Genomic DNA, 26366 nt, shown 5'->3' with positions numbered 1-26366 from the left:
TCTTTTTCTCCATGCTGTAGTTGCTCCTCCTTTTCTCCACGCCACGTTTGCTCCTCCGTTTTTCTCAAACGCCCTGTACATTTCTATCCACGCTTGTTTCTTGCCGGACTAGGCATATTCCCGGAATCCAGCGCCTTTCCCACTACTTTGTCTTCGTCTCTTTTCACCCAATCTTTCTTCTCCCCATTTTCACACCTCCCTCTTTGACATTCTTCTAATGTTCCCTTCTCTCCCGTTGCTCTACGGCCCACTTCCACTCAACTTCCTTCCCTATTGTACTTTCTCTTCGTCTGTTTTCACCCAATCTTTCTTCTCCCCAGTTTCACACCTCCCTCTTTGACATTCTTCTAATGCTCCCTTCTCTCCCATTGTTCTACGGCCCACTTCCACGCAACTTCCTTCCCTCATTGCTTCTCAGCGCGCCCCCGCTAAGCTTCCATGAATGCCCCAGTCCCACCCCTCATGCTCCTCTTTTTCTCCGCGCCGTGATTGCTCCTCTTTTTCCACATGCCTCGTTTGCTCCTCTTTTTCTCCATGCTGTAGTTGCTCCTCCTTTTCTCCACGCCGCGTTTGCTCCTCCGTTTTCCTCAAACGCCCTCTACATTTCTCTTCCACGCTTGTTTCTTAACGGACTAGGCATATTCCCAGAATCCAGCGCCTTTCCCACTTGAATGTGCCCTGGACCTGCCCCGCTTTGCTCTTCTCCCCTCTTCCGGGACAGGATGGCAAGTCCCAGAAGATAAATGCCACCTGCAACCAGCTCTTCCCTATAGCTACACTGGTCACTGTGTTTACTGGTCCATCCACCCAACTTTTTTCCATCATTACTTCTCAGTGCTCCCCCTCTAACTTTCCCTCACTACCCCAGTCCCACCCCTCGTGCTCCTCTTTTTCTTCGCACCGTGTTTGCTCCTCTTTTCCCCATGCCTCGTTTCCCCCTCTTTTTCTCCATGCTGTATTTGCTCCTCCTTTTCTCCACGACACATTTGCTCCTCCGTTTTCCTCCAAAGCCCTTTACATTTATCTTCCACGCTCGTTTCTTGCCGGACCAGGCATATTCCCGGAATCCAGCGCCTTTCCCACTTGAATGTGCCCTAGACTTGCCCTTCTCCCCTCTCCTGGGACAGGCTGGCACGTCCCATAAAATGAATGCCACCTCCAACCAGGTCTTCCCTATAGCTAAACTGGTCACTGTGTCAACTGGGCCCTACTTATCCTGCTGCCATGCTTCTGCGAAAAAGCGTTGGCAAAGTGAATGGGTCACCAAAATTCCAGGTCAGACTTATTTGTGGGTTATAACAAATCCAAACCAGACCTGTAGGCTTTGCCAATGCTGGTTAAGATTGTAAGTATGGGGTGAAACACCCTCACATGCTTAGCAGTGGACTCTTTAACATAAATGACCTTGCCTTGAAGGCATGGGGACTCAGGTGAGGGGCCAGCTGGGAGCCCCCTGCCTCAGGTCCCTAGACCGGGAATGCTGCTTCCTTAGAGGGTGACTGCATCTAATCTCACGGGCCGCAGATACTGCAAGGGTTATGTGGATGTTTCACAGCAGAAATGGCGTTAGTCTATGACTTTATTCGGAATTTTTAATTGAAATTATTGAATTTCAAATGAAGGTTCTGCTGTGCAGAAAACTGTTAAAAGCCACAGCTGTTATTCGCTCCTTGGTTTGGTGCTCCAAATCATCCCTCCAACTCCACCCTCCAACTCCACCCTCCAACACAACCCCTCAACGCCACAGCATCACTCAGCGCGACAGCATCACTCAGCGCCACTCAATGCCACAGCGCCACTCAATGCCACAGCGCCACTCAATGCCACAGCACCACAGCATCAATCAACGCCTCTGCATCACTCAGCATCACTCAACGCCACAGCATCACTCAGCGCCACAGCATCACTCAGCGCCACAGCATCACTCAGCGCCACAGCACCACTCAGCGCCACAGCACCACTCAGCGCCACAGCACCACTCAGCGCCACAGCACCACTCAACGCCACAGCATCACTCAGCGCCACAGCATCACTCAGCGCCACAGCATCACTCAGCGCCACAGCATCACTCAGCGCCACAGCATCACTCAGCGCCACAGCATCACTCAGCGCCACAGCATCACTCAGCGCCACAGCATCACTCAGCGCCACAGCATCACTCAGTGCCACAGCATCACTCAGTGCCACAGCACCCCTCAACGCCACAGCACCCCTCAACGCCACAGCACCCCTCAGCGCCACAGCACCCCTCAGTGCCACAGCACCCCTCAGCGCCACAGCATCACTCAGCGCCACAGCATCACTCAGCGCAACAGCACCACTCAGCGCCACAGCACCACTCAGCGCCACAGCACCACTCAACGTCACAGCGCAACACAACGCCACAGCAACACTCAACGCCACAGCAACACTCAACGCCACAGCAACACTCAACGCCACAGCAACACTCAACGCCACAGCAACACTCAACGCCACAGCAACACTCAACGCCACAGCAACACTCAACGCCACAGCAACACTCAACGCCACAGCAACACTCAACGCCACAGCAACACTCAACGCCACAGCAACACTCAACGCCACAGCAACACTCAACGCCACAGCAACACTCAACGCCACAGCAACACTCAACGCCACAGCAACACTCAACGCCACAGCAACACTCAACGCCACAGCAACACTCAACGCCACAGCAACACTCAACGCCACAGCAACACTCAACGCCACAGCAACACTCAACGCCACAGCAACACTCAACGCCACAGCAACACTCAACGCCACAGCAACACTCAACGCCACAGCAACACTCAACGCCACAGCAACACTCAACGCCACAGCAACACTCAACGCCACAGCAACACTCAGCGCCACAGCAACACTCAACGCCACAGCAACACTCAACGCCACAGCAACACTCAACGTCACAGCACCACTCAACGTCACAGCACCACTCAACGTCACAGCACCACTCAACGTCACAGCACCACTCAACGCCACAGCACCACTCAACGCCACAGCACCACTCAACGCCACAGCACCACTCAACGCCACAGCACCACTCAACGCCACAGAATCCCTCAGCACCACTGAATGCCACAGCACCCAACGCCACAGCACCCCACAACGCCACAGCACCCCACAACGCCACAGCACCCCACAACACCACAGCACCCCACAACGCCACAGCACCACTCAATGCCACAGCACCACTCAATTTGAATTTGAATCGGATTTGTAGAGCGCGTAGCTACCCGGAGGCGCCCCAGCGCTGTGGCTCAACCTGTAAGGTCCCTAGGGTTTAGATTTATTATGGGGAAAGATTATTAGGGGAAAAGCCAGGTCTTCAATAGCCTGCGGAAAGGCAGTAGGTTGGTTTCTTTCCGGATGGTGAGGGGTAGGGCATTCCATCGTTTTGGGGCGTTGTATGAGAAGAGGCGACCCCCCGATGCGCGCTCTTCTAATTCTGGGGACACTGGCCAGGGAGAGAGTGTCTGATCTTAACTGTCTAGTAGATTTGTGGGGTTTAAAGAAGGGTCTCTATATGGGGGGCCTCTGCCATGAAGAATTTTGTGCGAGATACACAAGGTTTTAAAGGTGATCCGCTCCTGTATTGGGAGCCAGTGTAATGATTTGAGGGCGGGTTTGGCCGAGCATCTGGGTTTGGTCCCCGTGAGGAGTCTTGCCGCGGCATTCTGGACGTGTTGCAATTTGTTGATGACTAATACTGGGGCACCTAGGTACAGGGCGTTTCCGTAGTCCAGTCTTGAGATGACGAGGCCCTGGATTAGGATTTTCCTGGACTGGGGGGGGGGATCAGGGGAAGGATTTTCCTGTCTGTTGGCATTAGGCCAAAGCAAGTGCCGGCGGTTTTTCTCGCTTGGACTCTGAAGCTGAGATCTTGGTCTAACCAGATGCCCAGGCTCTTAATTTCCTTCTTTGGTGTGGGGGGGGTGCCCATGCTGGGCGGCCAGGATAGAGAGGTGGGGAGTTTGCGTGGGTCACCCAGTAGCATGATCTCCGACTTCTCTCCATTGAGTTTGAGGCGGGAGTCACACATCCATTTTGATATATTCTAAAGGCAGGAGACCAGGTTCTCCATGCACTGTGTTGATTGGTTAATGGCGACGACTAGTTGGGTGTCGTCGGCGTACATGACCATCTTTATGCCAAAAGGTGAAACAATGTCGTCTAGTGGGGCCATATAAACGTTAAAAAGTATGGGGCTCAGAGAAGATCCCTGGGGGACCACACACTGAAGGGGGAGTGCTTTAGAGTGATCGGGACTGTCGGCCACCTCGAAGGTCCTGGTTCCCAAGAACGATTTGAGCCAGGCCAGGTCAGTACCAGTGACTCCTGCCTTGTTGAGACGGTGGATGAGGATGGTGTGGTCCACCGTATCAAAGGCAGCGCTCAGGTCCAGGAGGATCACTGCCACTGATCCCCCTGCGTCTAAGATGGATCTCGCTTCTTCGATTACGGCCAGGATGGCGGTGTCGGTGCCCTGCCCTGGTCTGAACCCTGTCTGTGAGTTGCGGAGGAGATTGTTAGACTCCAGAAAAGTGGAAAGTTGTTGATTCACGATATTTTCAGCCACTTTGCTGATGCCTGGGAGGAGAGAGATCGGTCTGAAATTGGATAGGTCCGAAGGGTCGAGATGGGATTTCTTTAGGAGTGCGCGTACTATCGCTCTTTTCTAGTGGTGGGAACAATACCTTGAGTGAGGGAAGCGTTAATAAGACTAGTAAGTAGGGGGGACACTATGGGGGTGACCAATTTGACTTTGTTCATGGGGGCCGGGTCAGTGGGTGAGCCACTCTTCACTAGTTTAAGGGTGGCAACAAAAATCTCCGTGGATACTGGGGAGAAGGCGTCAAGGTGGGGTACGTCTGGGGTATGGGCGAGTATGGTAGGTTTAGCAGGGGGTTCTGGGTGGGGAAGGTTTCTAGGATCTTGTGAATTTTGGAGGAAAAGAACTCAGCTAGTTGAGTACATCTGGTGCCTGAAGGATCGGCAATAGGCTGGGTTCGGGGAGTTTCATTAGTGACCGAACGATACGGTAGGTTTCTTTGGAAGAATTTGCTGCGGCTAGTATTTTTCCTTCAAAGAAGGCGGCTTGGGTATTTTTTATACATGTTTTGTAGCGTTTCATAGCCGATTTGTAATCGTCTCTACTTTTTGAGGCCCAGTCTTTCCTCCAGAGGCGTTCTAGCTTTTTACAGTTTTTTCTTAGTTCGCGCAGTTCAGGAGTGAACCAGGGTGATTTAAATAGTCCCCTCTTGCTAGGGAGGGGTTTATTGGGGAGGACTGAATCTAGAGACTCTTCAATCCAGGAGCAAATTTGATTGTCCGCTAAGGATGGGTCTGGATCGAGAGTGGGAGTAGAGGCTGCCAGTCTGCTGGTCCAGGCATCTATATCTCATTTTTGCCACGGGCGGGAAGGGGCTTGGGGTGGTGGTCTGATAGTGGCTTCGGTCGAGATGGGGTATTTTAGAAGGATAAGGTGGTGATCTGACCAAGGGATGGGGAGGGACTCATTTGCTGTTAATTCGGAAATATTTGAAAAGATGGGGTCCAAGAGATGGCCCTTGATATGTGTGGGGAAGTGGTTTTTCAGGGCGAGGTTGAGAGCGGCTAGATCTTCTTTTAGGTCCACTGCTGTTTTATTTTCTAGATCGTCGAAGCGAATATTGAGGTCACCTAAGACAGTGAAGTTGGGGGAGAGACAGGCCAGAGTTGTGATTGTTTCCACTAGGGAGTTAGAGAACTGCCCAAGTGGTCCCAGGGGTCGGTAGATCAGCATTCCTGAGAGAGTTTTTACCGGGGAAAGATGGATGGAAAAGTGGATGTTTCGCAGTCCTGCATCGGGCTGTCTTTGAACTGGCAGGAAAGGTGGGTCTTGAAAATGATTGCAATGCCACCCACTCAACGTCACAGCATTACTCAACGCTACAGTATCACTCAACGCCACAGCATCACTCAACGCCACAGCATCACTCAACGCCACAGCATCACTCAACGCCACAGCATCACTCAACGCCACAGCATCACCCAACGCCACAGCATCACTCAACGCCACAGCATCACTCAACGCCACAGCATCACTCAACGCCACAGCATCACTCAACGCCACAGCATCACTCAACGCCACAGCATCACTCAGCACCACTCAACGCCACAGCACCACTGAATGCCACAGCAGCACTCAGCACCACTGAATGCCACAGCATCACTCAGCACCACTGAAGGCCACAGCATCACTCAGCACCATTGAAGGCGACAGCATCACTCAGCACCACTGGACGCCACAGCATCACTCTGTGCAACCATTCAACAACAACTGGTTCTAATATGTTCTCTCAATGTTTCACGATTTATTACAAATGTCACAAAAAGATGTTAATATTTCACTTCTGTTCTTGGATTTTCATCACAATAAAATACACTGAACATAATCTTCCCAAAAGTGATTTACAAAAGTTTAAGCTATTACCATTTTAAATGACAATAACTTTTATTTAAGTATTCATTATTAAAAAAATAAAAGCCATTGTTATTTGTAATATTAATACATCTAAGTCATGTAAATACAACACATATTGCATTACAAATGCTATAGGTGTCACATTTGCGAAAGTTAAAACTATTGGCATTGTAAATGACAAAGCTATTAATTTAGCTATTTTCAAAACCAACACAAATAAAAAATGTGTCATTTACAATACCAATACCTCAAACTTTCCTAATGCGAGACCTATTGCATTGCAAATGCTTTTTATTATTAAACAACCTAGAGAAGGCCAAATGAGTTAGAGGTTCCTACAGCTACCTTTAGTTCTGGCTAAAAGGCAGGTGGCCATAGAGTGGCTGGGTACAAGGGTCCCCTCAATTACACTGTGGTGCAGGGATGTGGAAGAGTGGGCCATTGCCAAGGAGATACATATGGAGTTCAATAGTAGGGACGACAAGTTGCAAGAAGACCTATAAATTCGGGCCACACTACTGGAAAGCATGCACCCGGGTCGGGATGGGACTGATGAGTAGGGTACACAATCCCAGGCTACAGAGTCCCACAAGGGCAAGTCTTGGGGAATACAGGGACTCAGAAGTGCTGGGGTGTCAGAGTGAGCAATGGGATGTAGGATAGGGGGAGCTATAGAGTCCCTCAGAAACTGAGAATTGTGGGGCATGAATGGCTACAAGTTGAGTGACAAGATACAACTGAACAGCTGGGGAGTAGACTGAATGGAGGGATAAGTAAGACCGATTGCCTTGTGATGTATCACTGTAGATGCTGAAACTGCACAGTGATTGTACCATTGTCTGTTGTTGTTAACGTTGTAGTGTGCATTGGCGGAGAAGAACAAGTTACTTACCTTCGGTAAGGATGTATCTGTAAGAGACCTATCTAGTTAAAGATTCCTTACCTTAGAATTACCCCCAACCCAGGCATCAGACTGGATCCGGAGACACTTTTTCGTAGCAGTAACCCTGCGTGTCAGAGGTGGCGTCGGTCGACTCCGCGTCCGTTGTGGGTGTCGTGGTGGCCAGGATGAAGTCGCGATGTCTACTGAGATGCTGCCCATGCGCGCTGCCATCAGTTCTGACAAAACTTTCCATGCCAGAAGCGCAGAGCCATGCAAGACACTGACCACTGGTGCACATAACTAGGGTCCTGTAAGGGAGTCCCTATCCTTAGAAGTCAGTTCGTAGAAAGGGGAGGATGGGTGGGGTGGTAAGGAATCTATCACTACATATATCTCTTACAGATACATCGTTACCGAAGGTAAGTAACTTGTTCATCTGAAAGAGACCGTAGTTATAGATTCCTTACCTTACAATAGATACCCCAGCAATATCAACCCCGGAGGTGAGCCAGTGAACAAAGTTCACACAGGAAGTCCTGGAGAACAGAACATGGCTGTCCAGGCGGTAATGTTTCGTAAACGTGTGCAGGGATGCTACTTGGCTGCCTTGTAGATGTGAACCAAGAGAACTCCATGTCACAAAGCAGTAGTGGCTGCCGTCGCCCTGGTAGACTGGGTACGCATTCCTACTGGAGGTTACTTTTTTTGCCAGAGAATAGCAGATCTTGATGCATAAGACAACCCATTAAGAGATGGTAAGTTTGTGCACTGCCTGACCTTTCTTGGTGCCCACATTACACACAAAGAGTTGATCGTCCATCCGGAAGTTGTTAGTGGGGTCAGTGTAGAAGGACAACGCTCATTTTGGGTCCAGACGGTGGAGTCCCTCCTCCTCTGTGGAAGGTTGCAGGAAGAAGGTAGGCAATGTGATGGTCTGACCTATGTGGAAAGCGGTAACCACTTCGGGTAGCAAAGAGGGCCTAGCACGAAGGACCACTTTGTCCGGATGGATGGATAGGAGAAAGGGAGGCTTTGAAGACCTTACCCTGCGAGCAGAGGAGATGGCAAGCAGGAAAGCAGTCTAAGAAGACTAAGAGGACAATTAGGTAGTGGCTCAAAGGGAGCACACATAAGATAACTGAGGACATGATTCAAGTCCCACTGGGGCATTACGAAGGGAGAAGGAGGAAAGAGATGAGTAATGCCCTTAATAAATCTGTTGACAATAGGGGACTTGAAAAGAGAAGGCTGATCAGGAAGGCGAAGAAAGGCCAAGATGGCCGATAGATAGCCTATAAAAACGGCCATGTTTAATATCAACACACATAAACATGACATTGCATAGTTATATCAAACGTTATTAAATTCATATTCTGAACACAAAAACTTGAACGTTACATTGTCATAATTCATCTTAAAATCAGAATGTCACTATCCTCTCTTCTTTCCCCCAGCACCAAGGGGCCCTCTGGCTCGGCTCTCCCCAGGTAGCGATGCCCACGCGAGGTGCAACCCACCTGCGCCACAGAGTGATGGGCCCCAGCCCTCGAGACCTTGTCCGCCATTTCCAGGGCCCCACCACTCGTCCACCAGGTTGCCCAGGATCCCAGGAGGCTCGTACCTGTCGCCCTAGCCTCCCCAACCGGTGGTCTTCATCCCCCTGTGGAGAGCTTACCTTCTCTCCCCTCAGTGCTGGCCTAGGGAGTGCTCAAGGTGGACTCCCGCCTATGTCATCCATCTATATCAGTGTTCCATTGTCTCTTTTCCACAACTCACCCCTTCAAACTACCTAAGAGTGCCCAGAGCAGAGCCCTGCTGGGTCAAAGCAAGAATAAAGAGAAAGAGGGGCAGAAAGGGGATCCGCACCATGCCACAAATGTGTTCCTTCTACAGGCGTATACCAATTTAGTGGAGGGATGCATGACTTACAGACTTTGGGAGGAAGGTCGAAAGCTGTCAACTGTCATCGCTCAATCTCCATGCAAGGAGGTAGAGGCTGGACAGGTTCGGGCAGAGGACTGTCCCCTGCTGCTGCGACAGAAGATCCTCCCGAAGAGGTAGTCTGATTGGAGGGCCAATGGCCATGCTCAAGAGCTCGGGTTAACAGACTCTTCGTGCCCAGTCCAAACCACAAGAATGACTTGGGCCCGGCGCACTTGATCCTCTTCAGGACTCTGGGTAGAAGTGGTACAGGTGGACGAAATTCCACTTGCGATGAAAGGCATCACAGAGCAAGTGCCGCCTTAGAAACTCCTAGGACACTCCAACGCGCAGAACTGCTGACATCCCACATTCTCTTCGGTGGCGAATAGATTCAATCAAGGTTTTCCCAACTGCTGAAAGAGACCTTGCACCACCTCCGAGGGAAGATGCCATTTGTGATCCATCATGCACAGGGTATTGAACCACCAGGGATATGCCCTGATGTTCCAGCCATGTCCAAAGGCGAAGAGCCTCTTGACATAGGGTACACAACTGTACCCCACCCTGTTTGTTGCAGTACTACATGGCTGTGGTGTTGTCCATAAACACCTGCACTTCTCTTCCTTAGACAGAAGGAAGGAATACCTTCAGTGCAAGACGAATTGTATGCTATGTTCTTTCTGCCAGTCAAAGCGCCGGGACGCCCCTTAGCTGGGCAGCTGTGCGCTATACAAGTTATTATAACATAACATTGCCCGGAGCTCCAAAATGTTGATGTGGAGCCCAGACTCCGTCGGAGACCAGAGGCCTCTGATCTCCACCTCTCCCATGTGGCCGCCCCATCCCAGGAGTGACGCAGCTGTCACCACTGTGAACTCTGGTTGGGGGAAGGGAGAGGAATCTGCCGTTGACCCAATCTTGATTTGTTAGCCACCACTACAACCGGCTCGCTGTCCCCTCCGAGATCTGGACAACATCGGAAAGATTGCCCTGATGCTGCGCCCACTGAAACTTCAGGTCCTACTGCAGAGCCCGCATATGCCATCTGGCATGATGTACCAGCATGATGCCATGAGGTCCAGCAGCCGCAGAGTCTATCTCACCGAAATCTGGGATAGAGGCTGAAACATCAGTATCATAGCCAGAATATCCCGAACTCGCTGCTCGGGAGGATAAGCCCGAAACTGCGCTGTATCTAGAACTGCTCCGATGAAAAGGAGCTGCTGAGAGGGAATCACGAGCGACTCTAGCACCTTGATATCGAACCCCAGCGAATGCAGGAGGTCCGTCAAAGCTTGGAGGTGAGAGACAACTGCCTGGGGCCAGCCGTCATGATAAGGGAAGACTGAAACCCCTGATCTGTGCAGATGAGCTGCGACCACTTTCGTGAACACCCGAGGGGCACTGGTAAAGCCAAAAGGAAGCACGGTAAACTGAAAATGCTCGTGGCCGGCCATGAACCGTAGGTATCGCCAGTGGGCCGGCAAGACGGTGATGTGAAAATAAGCGTCCTGCAAGTCCCACGCTACCATCCAGTCTCCAGGGTCGAGGGCAGAAAAGTTGGACTAGGAAGGTTTGGAGACTGCTGCAGGAGGAGCATAGGTGGACTGGCTCGCCCGATGGCCCCCAGACCTGCAACACTGGGTCCCACATCCCTGGCCATGTATAGGCTGGGTAGCTTGCGCGGCCCTGTGGCTCTGGGTGGAATGTGGTGGGGCACCCCTTCCATAGCCACGAAAGGGGTGAAAGGCAGACATCATGGGGCGAGAAGTTGCTGCGAGGCCCAAGGATCTGGCCGTGGCCCTAGATTTTTTAAAGCGCTTGAGTGCGTTGTCCGCCTTGTCACCAAACAGGCGACGGCCATCAAAGGGCATGTCCAAAAGTCTGGATTTGGCATCCCCAGATAAGACAGATGTTCTCAGCCAGGTGTAGCGTCTCAGGGCTACCGACGTGGAAACTGTCCTACCAAGTGAGTCAGCGTTATCCAGCCCACACAGGATGGAGAACTTAGCTGCGTCTTGACCCTCAGTAACAGCACGGGTGAACACGGGCCGGGCCTCCTGCGGGCACTGTGGCAGCACTTGAGAGACCGTAAACCACACTGTGTGTGTATAATAGCCCAAAAGACATGCAGTGTTCACCGACCGCAGTCCTAAGCAGGCAGGAGAAAACATCTTCTTCCCAAGATGGTCTAGCTTCTTGGATTCCCTATCAGAGGGAGCAGTAGGGAATGGGCCTTTAGAGGATGAGGCTTGGACCACCCAGCTCTCAGGGGAAGGGTGTTGGGAGAGGAAAAGTGAGTCACCCTGGGCCCGGCAGTGGCTTAGGACAATCATCCTGTCCACAGGAGCATCTGTATTGGGCTTGGACCATATGCCCAGAAGAATGTCAGAGAGCCTCATTAAAAGGCAGCAGGGGCTCCAAAGAGGCTGCTGCCGGCTGAAGCACCTCAGTCAGGAGGTTAGTCCTGGCAGCCACCGTAGGAAGCTCGAGGCCCAAGGCCTCAGCTGCCCTAGGCAACACCTCAGAGTAGGAAGCTACGGAGGAGGGAGAAAGCATACCAATGTCTGGGAAGGTATCCAGATCACTGGCATCACCAAACTCCTCTCGCCAGTCCGGCTCCTCAAGTTGGTCTGCTAAAGGGTAAACAGACCTCCAGTCCTCCTCACCAGCCTCTGGTTGCCACTCAGGGCGGTCGGGATTGCAAGCGATGAACAGCAGTACATAAGTACCCTCCGGCACCGATGACGGTCAATGTCGGTCGGGGACGTCGTCACTGGAATCGGTGCAGAGGAAAGTACCATGAGGTCGACCGGCACCGATCCGGATCCAGGCCTGGATCTTTGGGGACCCTGAGGCGCTGAGAACGGACCCACCGGCATCAAAGGCACAGGGCCCTTAGCCGAGCCTGTGGGGCCCGAAAGCACCCCTGCGGAGTCGGACTGCCCAAAAATGCTGTGCAGCACTTCGTAAAATGCACGAAGCTGGGCAGGGGACGCACCGGCTCTGGGAAAAAGAGGGAAGCGGGGAGAAGTCCCAGCAGGCTCCGAGGAAGGAGCCAGAGGGCAATGTCGCTCTGTATCCCACATTGCGTCAGCCAACGGACGGGGAGAAGGCGAAGATCGGCGATGTTTCTTCGCCTTCTTCTTGTGCTTCTACTCACCCGAGGAGTGTGAAGACTTCGAGGACGAATGGTGGTGGCTCCGCGACCAGTTCCGCGAACTAGAACGGCGCAGAGCAGACTGCCGAGCCTCCAAAAGCTTTCGGGACCGCTCCCGCAAAGACTTCGGATTCAGGGCCCAGCAGTCGGAGCACGACTTTGGGTTGTGGTCGCGCTCCAGGCACCAGAGACACACGAGGTGCGGATCGGAACCAGCATCGTCTTGTAACAGGAGTCACAGGGCTTGAAACCGGGCCAACAGCTGGACATCCCTCTTGGACAAGGAGTCGAAGACTCAAAAAGATGTCGACAAAAGTAGAAAAAGCGTTAGTCAAAAAGTGACTCAGGGGTACACTCTCTCCGGATCAGCGGTGACTGGCACGGAAAAAGAAAGAACTGAAGTTAGCGTGCAGGGGCGGCGTGAAAGTGGCCACCGTGACGGAATCCTGGCAACCACGATGCAGACGACGGACGCAGTCTCGACCAACGCCACCTACAGACGCGCAGGGGTACAGCTACGACAACATTTCTCCAGATCCATTCTGATGCCTGGGGTAATTCTAAGGTATTGTATTTTAATTGCATTCATATAGCGCTTACTACCCCTGACGAGGCGCCAAAGCACTTTTTCGGTGAGTAGCACGCTACTCCGGGACACAGAGGATTAGTGTTGAATTAGTACAGTGAAACATGCAGGTACATTTTAAGTGGTGGAAAGGTTAGACAGTTATTTGGATTTGGAATGATAGCAGAAGGATAGAGGAGGACAAAGGTGTGTATTTATATAGCGCTTGTTGACGCACGCTATTCAGGAAGCCTATATAGGATTAGTGGTGAATTAATATGGTGAAATATGAAGTCATTTCAGTGGTGGATATTAGTCAGCTATTTGGAGTGAGAAGGATAGCGGAGGGATAAAAGGGGAAGAAAGATTTGCATTCATATAGCACTTGTTACCCCTGATGGGTGTTGAAGAGCTTTTCTGGCGAGTAGCATGCCACTCCGGAACCCATGAAGGTTTAGTGTTGAAAATTAGTATAGTAAAATATGAAGTAATTTGAGTAGTGGATATGCTATTCAGTTATTTGGGTAGAGAAGGGTAGGTCGCGGGATAGAAGAGGGAAAGAGGTTTGTATTTATATAGCGCTTGCTACCCCTGATGGGGTTTTGAAGCACAAGTAGCACGCTACTCTGGAGCCCATAAGGATAAGTGTTGAATTAGTATGGTGAAACATGAGTCATTTTAGTGGTGGATATGTTGGCCCTATTTCTGGGCAAAGTGCTGATCAATGGCTAATAGAAAGACATTTTTAAAAAAGCACAGCCACAGATAGAACATTGGCATATCAAGAACTCTGGTACAATCAGAACTCTTGCATTTGTAAAAGTGCTGGTACAGGCATCAGAAAGCAAGGCTAAACAGAACCAATACATAAACTGGGCCTGCATATTGGGTGCAAATATTAAAAGAGCCCTGGTTTATTTATCAGCAGGTGGCACAATCAGCGTCTTGCAAGAATCCAAACTATCCCATAATATGAGTGGGTCTTATCAAAGCTCTGATATAATCACAACGCTACCATCATTTGTCACCTCACTGCGCTTAACCAAATAAGACAAGTGGATTTAAAAAACAAAAGAATTAGGAGTCTTCTCCCTTGCTTAAGTAGATATTTTATAAACATCTGCACCCTTTTTAGAGTAGATTTTAAGTTTACCTTGGACTGCTGATATCACGAGGATTATGAAGCCATTCTTGTAACTTAGTATCGGATGTAACTCCAACTTTTACCAAGTAAGAAGATGAATCAACATGGAATGCCCAGAAATGTCTTCCTTTTGTAATTCCAGTGTCTCCAATGAGGTAGTCAAGACACATATAACATCCAACTTGGATTCTTTCAGCCCCAAGTAAAAGCGGAAATCCAGCCACGCTCTCCACAGTGTCTCGCCGTTTATTCAGCATAAGGCGTTCTTTGTTGTACCCACATTTGTCATCAAAGAGGAAGCTAAATACTAAACCAGAGAAATAAAACATTACCTCTTGAATAAGACTCTCAGTACACATATGCATCAAGTAATTGGTTTGTGGAATGCTACAAAACAGTTACACTTGAATATAAATAATTTCCCCAAGTTATCTTAAAGCTAGACCTCAGTAATGCAGTGCTCACCTTCTGTTGTGTGATCTTGAAATCTTTTGTTGGATCAAGATCATGTTCTCTAGTTTCGAGCACACAAGCCCTCCATCTATGTTACGTAGTCAACAACAGTAAATCTATAGTTATGCTTAAGTTAATTGGCCTGCTAATTGGACGGCCTACAGGGAAAAACGGTTTTTGATGGCTGCATGACAAGTAATCAAAATGAATTCCCTGTAGTCATGCTAATGCATAGACTTGCATTATACGCAATGAGTATTGATATAGGCTATATTCACATACATTGATTACATGTATCACATATTAAAGAAGTGCTTCGGATTCATGCAAATTTACATCAAGATAAACTATGTTTTAAAACACAAGATTTTATTTTGAATTAGTTGGGGGTGGGGTCAATTCTGGAAGAAACCAAATTTGTTACAAATGTTGTTGAAGCTATGAGATCTATGTTAAATTACATGCTTTGGCACTCGCTGTGAAGATTGAGGATTTTTTTAATATGTAATTGAATGTCGTTTCTGTAGTCACGCCTGGCCGTGTGATGGTAAGTAAATTGAAACATCATCCACCTGCACGGGTCTCCACTGTGTAGCCTGCATTCATTATTTCGGTGCGCGGAGGGCGGCTCTAACGGGCGCGGCGAACGGTCGCGGCAAGACTGGAGAGGCGCTCCTGAGGGGAGCCTTTGGCTCCACCGCGGCATGGGCGCCGCGGCTTCGCCTTTGGGGGCCAACAGCGTCACGTCCAGCGACAAAACCCCGCAGGCAGTAGATACAAGTCCTTCAACCCTGAGCACGGCGCGACGGCCGCCCGGGTCTGAGGCTCGGTGCCGGGAGCTGGGAGGGGGGATTCAATAACCAGTTAAAAAAATATATATATATGGGATTAAGAATCCTGCTGCACTAAGTGAAATGAAACATAGTCTACCTGCACAGGCCTCCACTGTGAAGCAGGATTTTTAAAATGGAAGAAAGAATTAGGAATTCAATGTGTAAGGCGTATGGTTTTCAGAAGCTGAAGGGCAAATGTCTGAGTAGCCAGGTAGATTTTTCTTCTCCCAATCATTGTACCAAGTAAATTCTAAATGCTATATTTAGGGGCATGTCTGCCCTGGAGCGAATAAGATTTATTGTTTTAACTTATTTTAAAACTTGTACTGCCCTGAGGTACTTGCTGGTTCTTCTTTTCTACAGACTTCTGGGTTCATGGAGTCTGCTCTTATGGGGGAGGAGGCTAAATTGGTCCAGGGGAGGAGGCTAAATTGGTCTAAAGTTATTCCTGAATCTTTCCACTCTGTCCTCTGTGAAAAGGCAAAAGATTATATTGCAAAATGTGTAGACCATACTTCCTCGAAGGCGGAGATTGTTAGATCCTTTGAAGGTATTTGTGGGCAGATAGCATCTGATCTGACTGTTAAATCTAAACCAAGTCGTCAGCTGGGTGAAAGGTGGTTTGACCGTAACTGCTCACGGGCCCACCAAGAACTTCTCCAAGCTCTGAAAAGTACTCCAAGAGATAGGGTTCAAATAGTAAGTTTGAGGAAATCGTATAAGTTGGCGATTCACTTACGTAAACAGGAGATTAAAGAAGAAGCCTGGAATGCACTTTCCTCAGTGGAAATTTTAAGGGATAGTGCGAGATTCTGGGCCATTGTGAACACACCTTTCTTTTCGGGTGTAGAAAATGACCCTACGGAGATTAATATCACCGAGGGGCAGTGGCTCACGCACTTTGAGACAATTTATGGGCTCAATGAGGACGGTGATCCACCTTTGAGTTTGGTAACCTGCCCAGACTCACTTCCACTGTTATTTGAGGAGGCGGATGTAGAAAAGGCAATCATAGAGACCTCTAATAATAAGGCACTTGGCCCTGATTGTGTGCCGTAGGATCTTTATAAATGTGATCCCAAATTATGGGCAAGGATATTAACCAATGTCTATAATGCCTTGGGTACCCAGGGATTTCCTGCATCATGGGCCCTCTCAACAATGATCCCAGTTTTTAAAAAGGGCCAGAGAGGGGATCCTCGGTGTTATAGAGCCATATCCTTAATTGACTCTGCCGTAAAAATATTGGGCACAGTGGTTCTGGCCAAAATCACGGACTGGGTGATTGAAAATGATGTCCTTTCTAATCTCCGATATGGATTTAGACAAGGTAGAAGTACTCTGGATCAGTGTCTGAATCTACATCTCATAATAAGCAAACAAACGATAGCTAAAGAAGGTTCCTTATACATGAGTTTTATGGACCTTTCCTCAGCGTTCGATCTGGTTAACAGGTCGAAGCTGTGGACTATTTTGCTAAATATGGGCATTTATCCTTCTCTAGTTCATTTTTTGGCTGATCTGCATCGGGATATTTCTGCAACAGTAAGGGTTACGCAGGATGGCAAATGTACAAGGCATTTTAAGTTAGGAAGCGGTGTCCGTCAGGGATGTATTTTGGCCCCAATTCTTTTTACCCTTTATATCAATGCCCTTAAAAAATCTTTGGCGGAGGCTTGTTTGGCTATTCCGCGTGTAGGAGGACTGATTATTCCAGTCCTCCTATACGCAGATGATGCAGTACTATTAGCTCGTACTGCTGTAGGCCTCCAGCGGCTTCTGAATGCCTTTGGTGATTTTATGAAATCTTTGGATCTGATAGTTAATATCAAGAAATCCCATATTATGATAGCTGGTAAGAGAAATAAGAAAACTAAATTGTTTTATTGTAATGGAGCGGAGGTCTCTAGGGTGCCCTCTTTTACTTATTTGGGGGTATTATTTGACGAAAGAGGTTCAAAGAATGCCATAGCCAGGTTAACGACAGCCCTCTTAGAGTTTGCTCAACTATTGGGTGCTAGACCTTTTGAAGCCATGCTTGGAATTTATAGATCCAAATGTTTGGCTATTGCCTCATATGGCTCAATGATTTGGGGGTATAAACAACAGGAAGAGATGCAGAAGGTGGAAAATAGATTTTTAAGAACCATTTTGTCTGTCCCTCAATCTACTTCTACTTTTGCCATCCATCAGGAACTTGGATTGGGCTATGTATCTGATTTATTGAGAATTGCCCCGCTGGTTTGTTGGCTCAAAATCTGGCTTAACCAAGACTTAACTCTGAATCATTGTATCCTGCGGGATTGTGTATCCCTGGATAAAAGCCAGTAAAATCCCGTGGTTGGCTTATGTTGGCTTATGTTAAGCACATGTGTTTTGTAAAATAGGACGCTCTGATCTTTTTGACCGCCCGGAAGGCATCAGAAAGGATGATGTGAAATGGACCAAAGCACACCAATTGAATATTTTTATGTTGGAACGTGAGGAGCAGGAGCTACAGAAACCTCTTGTTAGGGCTCATTATCTGATAATATCCTCTCCATCAATTGAGCCCTACTTGAGAATAGTGACCAAGCCCTTCCATCGGTGGCTCCTGACCAGATTCCGTTTTAACTTAATTCATTTCTCCCTGGGTACTATCTCGGCCTGGTCTAAACCTCAGAATTTAGATCCACGTCAGTGTGATAATTTTTCTTCACAGGATACATTGCATTTTATGATGTTTTGTGACTTTTATGCAGAAATACGAAGAAGGTTTCTAGTCCCTCTTTTGAAGGGCAAGGGTTTCTTACAGGTCAAGCCAGCTCTTCTTTATTTACAAATGCTTAGCAACACTTGGGCCATTTTTAACATCGCTAGTTTTCTTGTTGCAGCTGTACGACTTAAAAAAAAAAGAGACTTTCTCTGATAAATCCTGTTTGAAATTATATATTTTTCCATAGACTGTATTTGATAGGTATTTGACTGTTTTTACCTTGAATTAACTATTTATTTACGCCCATTATGTTTTATATATTTGATATGATTGTCCTAATTTTTAAATGTGTATTGTACTTTGTGACTTTAAATAATTGAATAAAAGTGGTTTGACTGACTGTTCTTATGGGCTCTTTTCTGATTGACTGGTGATTCCTGGGTGGCCTTTTTTTAAATGTTGGTGATCCGATTTACTTGGGGATCTAAATAGGGGGCTACTTCTTTCACTCCGACTCTGACCATTGATCCAAAGCAGTAACAGGTAAACATCAACCCAAAATATTGAATTTTTAGATTTTAACTGGTGTCGGCTTATGTTTTTGGGAAAATTGTTTTTCTGAATTTAATGTCTATTGAGAGGTTTTTTTTATCATTCGGGGACTGTATTACATTAAGGGCACACCTTTAACTAGTTGCATCAGGAACAAACAGGGATAGGATATACCCTCTTACTTATAATGCGCTCTCCACAGGGCAGCTGTGAACTCACACTGTTCTTGGGCCAGCGTATTAGTGAAAGACGGGCCTGCGGACTCAAGCAATAGGACCGCCTTTCACAATGAAAAACGCAACCTGCCTGTACTTTCATGTGAGAGAGCAAAGCCCTGCAGGCGCGAGCACTGAGTGAGTGCAGAAGGATGGGTCATGAGAGGGAATCGGTCCATGGGTCTCCGTCCCCCCTACAGAGGAGGGCCTTGGTGAACGCACACAGAGGAGGGCCTTGCACACGTCCAGAATACGGTGAGGGCAGACGCAAAGGGTTTTCCTAATTTGCATAGGGCCATGCAAATGAGGGAACATCCCGTTAGGCTAGTGCCAGCGCTTTAACACAGGGGTCTGTTCAAGTGTCTGCAACCCCTTCTGTAATACTAAAGTAACCCAGTGCCTGGGGGTACACGCACAGCTGCACCACCAGGGTACACTACATATTACTGAGCCTGGTAGTTAATTTGTCAAATTTGTACTGTTTTAAGTAAGAAATATGTGACTTTCACCATTTCTAAACATAAAAGCACAATTAAACATACAAACATTGCATTATTCATATAATCAATTCCTGAGTGGATTAAACTGTTAACAATTCACTGCCATATTCATGACTCCTTGCCACATTATTCTTTCTTTAAAATAAACAATACATTCTTGGCACGCAAACCTTCAACAGTCATTAAATGGCACATACATTATCATTTTGTTCAGACGAATAAATTACTTACCTTTGGTAACTCTCTTTCTGGTGGATACTCCTCACTTTAGAATACTCCCCAGGTACCAGACTAGATTCAGAAATCTTTTTCAAGCAGTATTCCTGCATGCAGAATGGCTCTGCGTTAGCTCCGTATCTACCCAGGAGTGACCGAGTGCCAGCTCAGCATGCTGACAGGAGTTTCTTGTTTTTCCCTTCCTGCACCCTCAGAGGTAGAGCATGAACAGTTGCTGGTACCAGTGTGTATACTAACTTCAGACCTTTTTAGTTGTTAAAAAGAGGCCACTTCACTGAACGGGGAGGTGGGAAGGCAGTGAGGAACCTGTGATTAGACAAGAGTATCCACCATAAAGAGCATTACCGAAGGTAAGTAACTTGTTCTTCAGACGGATACTTTGAACCGCAGATTCCTCACTTTAGAACAGATACCAAAGCAGTAACTCACCAGGTCCCAGAGTCCTTCAAAAAAGTGTGTAAAATTCTTCTCCCGCTGGACTTGGCTGTCAAGGCAGGAGTTCTTCTTGAACATGCGCACAGACGCACAAGTTACTTACTTGTGTAACAATATATCTGTAAGAGACATTAGTTAGTGATAGATTCCTTACCTTAGAATAGGGTCAGGCTGGATCCGGAAAGTTTTTCTGCTTAGCAGTACCTCTGCGCGCCAGTAGGTGGTGTCCTGCGGCTCCGCATCCGTCACTGGCGTCGTGGGCGCCGAAATGACTTCACGGAGAGTACTTAGGCGCGGACGTCAGTTCTGTACACAACTATTCTGCGCCGAAACACAGAGCCATGCCAGAGACCGACAATAGGTGCATAAAACTAGGGCCCTAAAAGAGGGTAACCTTAACCCTAGTAATCAGTTCGCAGAACGGGGAGGATGTGTCAGAACTCTGTCAGATCGTGCTCTTCAAACGCACAGGAGCAGTATGTCGCAAGTTCCCAATATCTTCCTAGGACTCCTCAGCCACACACGTATCAAAGCATGGTAGCTGATAGAACCCCAAGGGGGGAAAGGGGATGAGACAGAGAAGAGACAGACACACTGGGTCTGAATTTTCTTCTACACCTTCAGACGTCTTAATCTCCTTGTTTCTCTTCCCAGGCTAGCTTTGGTTTAATTACCGCAATAATAAATACAAAATCATTAACACAAAATTTTCTCTTAATAAGTGATTACTGAATTTATCTGCAACCCTACACACCACCCACCTTTGATGTGACCTTTGCTCCTCTTCTTTTTAATGTTGTTTCTTTCTCTTCTATGTGCTGCAACTAAATGTTTTTTAACATGTTAATTCTGACTTGGTACCTTGTTCTCTAATGCTATATCTTTATACCTCTTACAGGTTCTTCAACTATCATGCCACAGCTTCGATATGGATTCTTTATAGGCAAGTATCTTTGTTATTTTATTATTGCTTCACCTGGTCAAATGGAATTCATCCTTTCAGTTTATTTACAGTCTTTTAATTAGTTCATTGTTCTGCAGTTGAATTCACTGCTCAAAAATGAATCTTGCGTAATTGTCTTTTTCCTTCAGGTTAACTCAGAGTAATTTGCCTCAACCTCCTCCGAACTGTGTAAATTCTCAAGAGACTATAACTAAAAATATCTCTTTAAATTCCAAAGAGTACCCTCGATGCACACAATAAGGCTGCTAAACGTAACGGGCTTGTGTGGACTCTTAATCCCTTCGGAGCATGTCATTTTCTACTCTGCACATGCTCACACTAAGAACACTACAGAATTCGCCGCGCAAGTCACAGCTCTGACTCCACCTCGGAGCAACCTTGCGCATGCTTACAAAATAGTAAACAGGAACAGTCTTACTTGCTCAAAGTTGACACTAACGAAACTCCGTATAAATTTCAAGTACTGGAAGTGCGACGCGTATATTTTCCCTAACTATCTACGCTGTGCTTCTAGCTTGAACGTCTTCTCCTCCTCAGGACTCAGGCGAAGTGCGTCACACAACGGGCGTTCCACCTGCATCTTCGTGATTGGGCTCGAGCACTAGAGCGCTAACCTGCCGATCCTGCACTTGACCTTTGGCCGACATCTTAGTGTCAGATCGTGGTGGTACTTTAACTGTCCAACACACATCTTTTTATTTCTTCTGCTAATCCTAGTAAAAACTACATTGACTGACTGCCTTTTTCTGCCTCTAGCTTTTACGGTTCTGACAGGATGGGCGGGCCGCAAGGAATCTATCACTAACTAATGTCTCTTACAGATATATCGTTACACAAGTCAGTCACTTGTGCATCTGAAAGAGACACATTAGTGATAGATTCCTTACCTTAGAATGGATACCCCAGCAATACCGACCCCGGTGGAGGGTCTGCGAACAGGATTACACCAAAAAGTCACAGATCACAGAACATCCAAAGAAGCCGTCTCTCCGGACCTGACTGTCAAGGCAGTAGTGCTTGGTAAACGTGTGCAGCGAGGCCCACGTAGCTGCCTGACAAATACTCTGTAAGGCAGAGTTCTTCAAACTGTGGGGCGCGCCCCCCTGGGGAGGCGCAACACCATCCTAGGGGGGGCGCGCACTCCACTCTAATTTTACTTTTGTTTCCTGCGTCTTAGAGAACTCTAGTATGGCTGGAGGGAGGAGGGAGGGGAAATCGACGGGGCTCGAAGTGCCCATGCTTTGTTATGTTAACCGTCGCAGGAGGGGGTTAATTTGTGGAGCTAAAATGCTTCAGCTGCAGTGAGGAGGCAGAAAGTCTCCTCTGCTAAAACCGAAGGTAATCGAACAAAAAGGCCTGTTCCTCATGGGATATTATAGTAGAGGAGACATCCTGCCTCTCACTGCAACTGAAGCATTTCAGCTCTATCAATTAACCCCCTCCTGCGTAGCTGCCAAGGTTTCAGGTTGCCATGTGTGACATTTTCATAATTTCAGGGTAATTATTAATGACATTTCAACAGGTTAGAGTGACACTTTCTTGCGAACAAAATCAAGCCATAAAGACTAGGAAAACATATTAAATGAAATTAAATTTGTGCAACAAGAAAATCTTAAAACTGCTGCCAAGTACCAGAAATGCATTATGCCCCAGGCTGAGGTGCAGAGAAGTCTTAGGCATAACATGCAGCTAGGGCACTGTAGTGTTCATAATTTTATAAACACGTCTCTCTCAACACTTAATACAGTTGTTTCTAAGTGCTTCAAGGAATGGCCCCATAAATTAGTTAATGTACAGAATAAACTCCTGCATTCTCCATTAAATTGTATAGTTTTGATGCACTTCAAATCAGTTTAGTTAGCATTCATGTACCACACACATACTTCCAGCTACCAGCCGCCTCACAAACATGGGCACCACCTTCAAGAGACACCCACCAGCCTTTCGTGAGCGCTGGATTTAACTGCCTATCATCGCCAGAGTAAAAAGATATTTGGAGCTGTTGGCAAGCCAAAGGTGAAATGTAAAGTAATGGCGGCAGACTGCAGCACGCACCCCAGGCTTTTGCGCAAGGCAGCCTAAGGCCCTGTGAGGCACACATTTGGTCACAGCCGGCATAGCCGGCAGCCTCGAGCCAATTATGTAGAAGATGAAGATCATGTGTAGTGGCATTAATAAAACAGTGTCAAGTGAGCGTTTAGGCTAGCATAGAGAAATCACCTTAAACCAGCTGGCCTGAGAAAGGTGTCGTGCCATGCATGTTTTGTGTGTGGGTGTGTCACTGCTGGCCGCTATGTACAAAACGGTTTGTGGCTGCAAGTGTGGGTGTGACTCGTGTGTGGAACTTGGAATAGGTCCGAAGGCAAGCCGGGAGCACAGATCAATTGCAACTTTATGACCAGCAAGTACTCTTCTTTTAAGCCCCTATCTAACTCCAGCGTTAGGCACGCTCTTACTTGAAGACCTCTGCTGTAAGGGGACACCGCGTCGCAAGGCAGTAGTGGCTGCAGTTGCCCGGGTCTAATGGGCACGCAGCCCCACAGGAGGCTCCTTCTTGACCAAGGAGTAACATACTTTGAAGCACAAAACGACCCACTGGGAGATGGTCCGTTTGTGCACAGCCCAACCTTTTTTGGCGCCGAGTAGCCAACAAAGAGCTGATCATCCACTGCTGTGTACGCTGCAGATAGAATGCGAGCGCCCGTTTGGGTCCAGACGGTGGAGCCTCTCCTCCTCCCTTGAAGGATGCAGAGGCGGATAGAAGGTGGGCAAAGTGATGGTCTGCCCGATGTAATTGGGCGTGACAACCTTTGGTAAGAAAGAAGGTCGGGTCCGCAGAACCACCTTGTTAGGATGAACAGAAAGGAAAGGAGGCTTTGAAGAAAGAGCCTGGAGCTCACTCACTCTCCTGGCAGAGGTGATAGCCACCAGGAAAGCCGTCTTGAGAGTAAGACGTAAGGGACAGTTATGAAGGGGCTCAAAGGGTGCACACATCAGAAAAGACAAGATTCAAGTCCCACTGAGGCATTATGTAGGGCACCGGTGGAAATGTATGAGTAATGCCTTTAACCCCTTCGACGCTCATGACGAGCTGGGCTCGTCATGAGGTAGCCTCCTCGCACGCTCATGACGAGCCCAGCTCGTCATGTAAAGTGCGGTTTTAAAAAACTCAGCACAGGAGCAGAATTCCGCTAGCGCGCATGCGGTTAAGGAAACAGTTAACAACCGGGGACTTAAAAAGAGAAGGCTGATCTGGAAGCCAAAGAAAGGCAGAGATGGCCGAAAGATAACCTTTGATAGTGCTCAGAGCAGAGCACTGCTGGGCCAAAGAGAAAAGGAACAGAAGAACCTCAGAAAGAGGGCAGAAAGGGGATCCACAGCCTTCGTTGTGCACTAAGCTACAAATCTGTTCACCTGCAGGCATATACCATCTTGGTGGAGAGACGCCTAGCTGCCAGAATGACATCACAGACTTCAGGAGGAAGATCGAAAGGTGTCAACTGTCTCCGCTCAATCTCCACGCATGGAGGTGGAGGCTGGACAGGTTCGGGTGGAGGACTGTCCCCTGCTGCTGCGACAGAAGATCCTCCCAAAGAGGCAGGTCGGATCGGGGGATCGATGCTCACACTGAGTAGCTCGAGATACCAAACTCTTCGAGCCCAGTCTGGGGCCACAAGGATGCGCCTCATCTTCTTCAGCACTCTGGGCAAAAGTGGTGTAGGCGGAAAGGCGTACAATATACCGCAGCTCCACTCGCAACGAAAAGCATCTCCAAGCGAGTGCCGCCTTGGAAATTCCAACGTGCAGAACTGATGACATTGCTAGTTCTCTTTGGTGGCGAATAGATCTAACCAAGGCTCTCCCCACTGCTGAAAGAGACCTTGCGCCCCGTCCGAGTTCAGACCACATTTGTGATTCATCAAGCACCGGCGGCTGAGTTTGTCCACTCTGGCATTCAGAGAACCTGCAAGGTGTTGAACCACCAAGGAAATGCCTTGATGTTCCAGCCATGTCCAGAGGCGCGTAGCCTCCTGACATATGGTTCAGGACCCCACCCTGTCCTGTTTGTTGCAATGCAAAGGGTTCCTGTTCAGACGTCAAAATCAGTATCTATCAATATCCCAGGACTTCAGTATACGGTAAATCCATGTGTAGCAGAGTACGCTAACATCGGTGTTAGCGTACTCGGATACACAGGGATTTGGTGGCGTCTTATATTTGAGAAGGAACCTGAACTCAGCAGTTTGAAGACTGGGTATACTGAAGACCTGGGATATTGATAGAGATACTGATTTTGACGTTGCCTGGACAGGAACCCTTTGTGAGTTGGAAGTATCACCACAAATCGAAAGACTTTACAGAGGAGACATAGCCTTGAGAAAGTCGCGGAATAAACTTCCTGTTTGCGAGGAAACACATGTTGGCTGTTGGGAGCTGTTTGAAGATCTATGAAATTAAAAAACAACCAAGAAGAATTAGAAAAGAATTGTGTTTATTATACATATTTTGTGTTGACTGGGTACACTGCTTAATTGAATAACTTCACTTATATTCGACTTGTGCTGAGGAGTGTTGGTTGTCCTTCAGAGTGGTAGCCTGATCGAAGAAGAGAGGCACAAGCCCAGAGGTTTTGGGTACTATACGCAAGCCGGAGCCACTAAGATGACTTGTGCCAAGTCATGATCTTTACCAGAACTAGGGGGAGGAGAGGCAGAGGCAGAGGCAGAAAGACATACAGCAGTGCAGTGTCACATTCCACCCAGAACACATATTCAAAAAATGTTTCTATGTAAATTTCAACATGCAAAATGTTTTACAATTTGTCTAAAAGATATAGGCAGGGTTCTCCTAGTGCTGAAAGATGCAATATACCCCCTCAGGATATAGACGCCACTTGTGATCTCCCAGACGCCATCTGCTCAGATAATTCTCTCCAGCATTCAGGGACCCTTCCAGGTAGTTTGAGATCAGGAAAGTTCCTTTAGGTTCCAACCAACTCCACAAGGACACAGCCACCTGGCATATGCATGGCTTAGGACCTCACCAAACAAACCGCCCACAACTCTAACAGACTAATATGGAGTCACCGGAGACCAGAGTCCTCTAATCTCCATCACCCAGGTGACCTTCACAAGCCAGCATGGATGTGTCCATTACTTTTGTCAGCTCCTGTGTGGGGGGGGATTAGAGCGAGAGAGGCCTGTCACTGGATCAACTGCATTTGAGTAACCTCCACTACAAATAGTGAGCTGCCACCTCCGAGATATAGAGAACTGACCAGTTTCCTTGTTGCTGGGCACATTAGAACTTTGGATTCTACTACAAA

The 26366-nt window shown here is 48.0% G+C and overlaps 1 protein-coding gene across 2 annotated transcripts in view; it reads right to left on the bottom strand.

Moving 5' to 3' along the window:
• The window catches only part of TRIM36 (tripartite motif containing 36), a 538470-nt gene that overhangs the window by 21988 nt on the left and 490116 nt on the right, over window positions 1-26366 (bottom strand). For both annotated transcript variants that reach the window (XM_078675525.1, XM_078675526.1), the window contains exon 9: window positions 14166-14463. In XM_078675525.1, the coding sequence (XP_078531651.1) occupies window positions 14166-14463 (298 nt within the window). The remainder of the gene's footprint in view (window positions 1-14165; window positions 14464-26366) is intronic.

The sequence above is a fragment of the Lissotriton helveticus genome, chromosome 2_1 (genome assembly GCF_964261635.1).
Source record: "Lissotriton helveticus chromosome 2_1, aLisHel1.1, whole genome shotgun sequence".
NCBI classification, from domain to species: Eukaryota; Metazoa; Chordata; class Amphibia; order Caudata; family Salamandridae; genus Lissotriton; species Lissotriton helveticus.
This window is presented reverse-complemented; position numbering and strand designations above follow the sequence as displayed.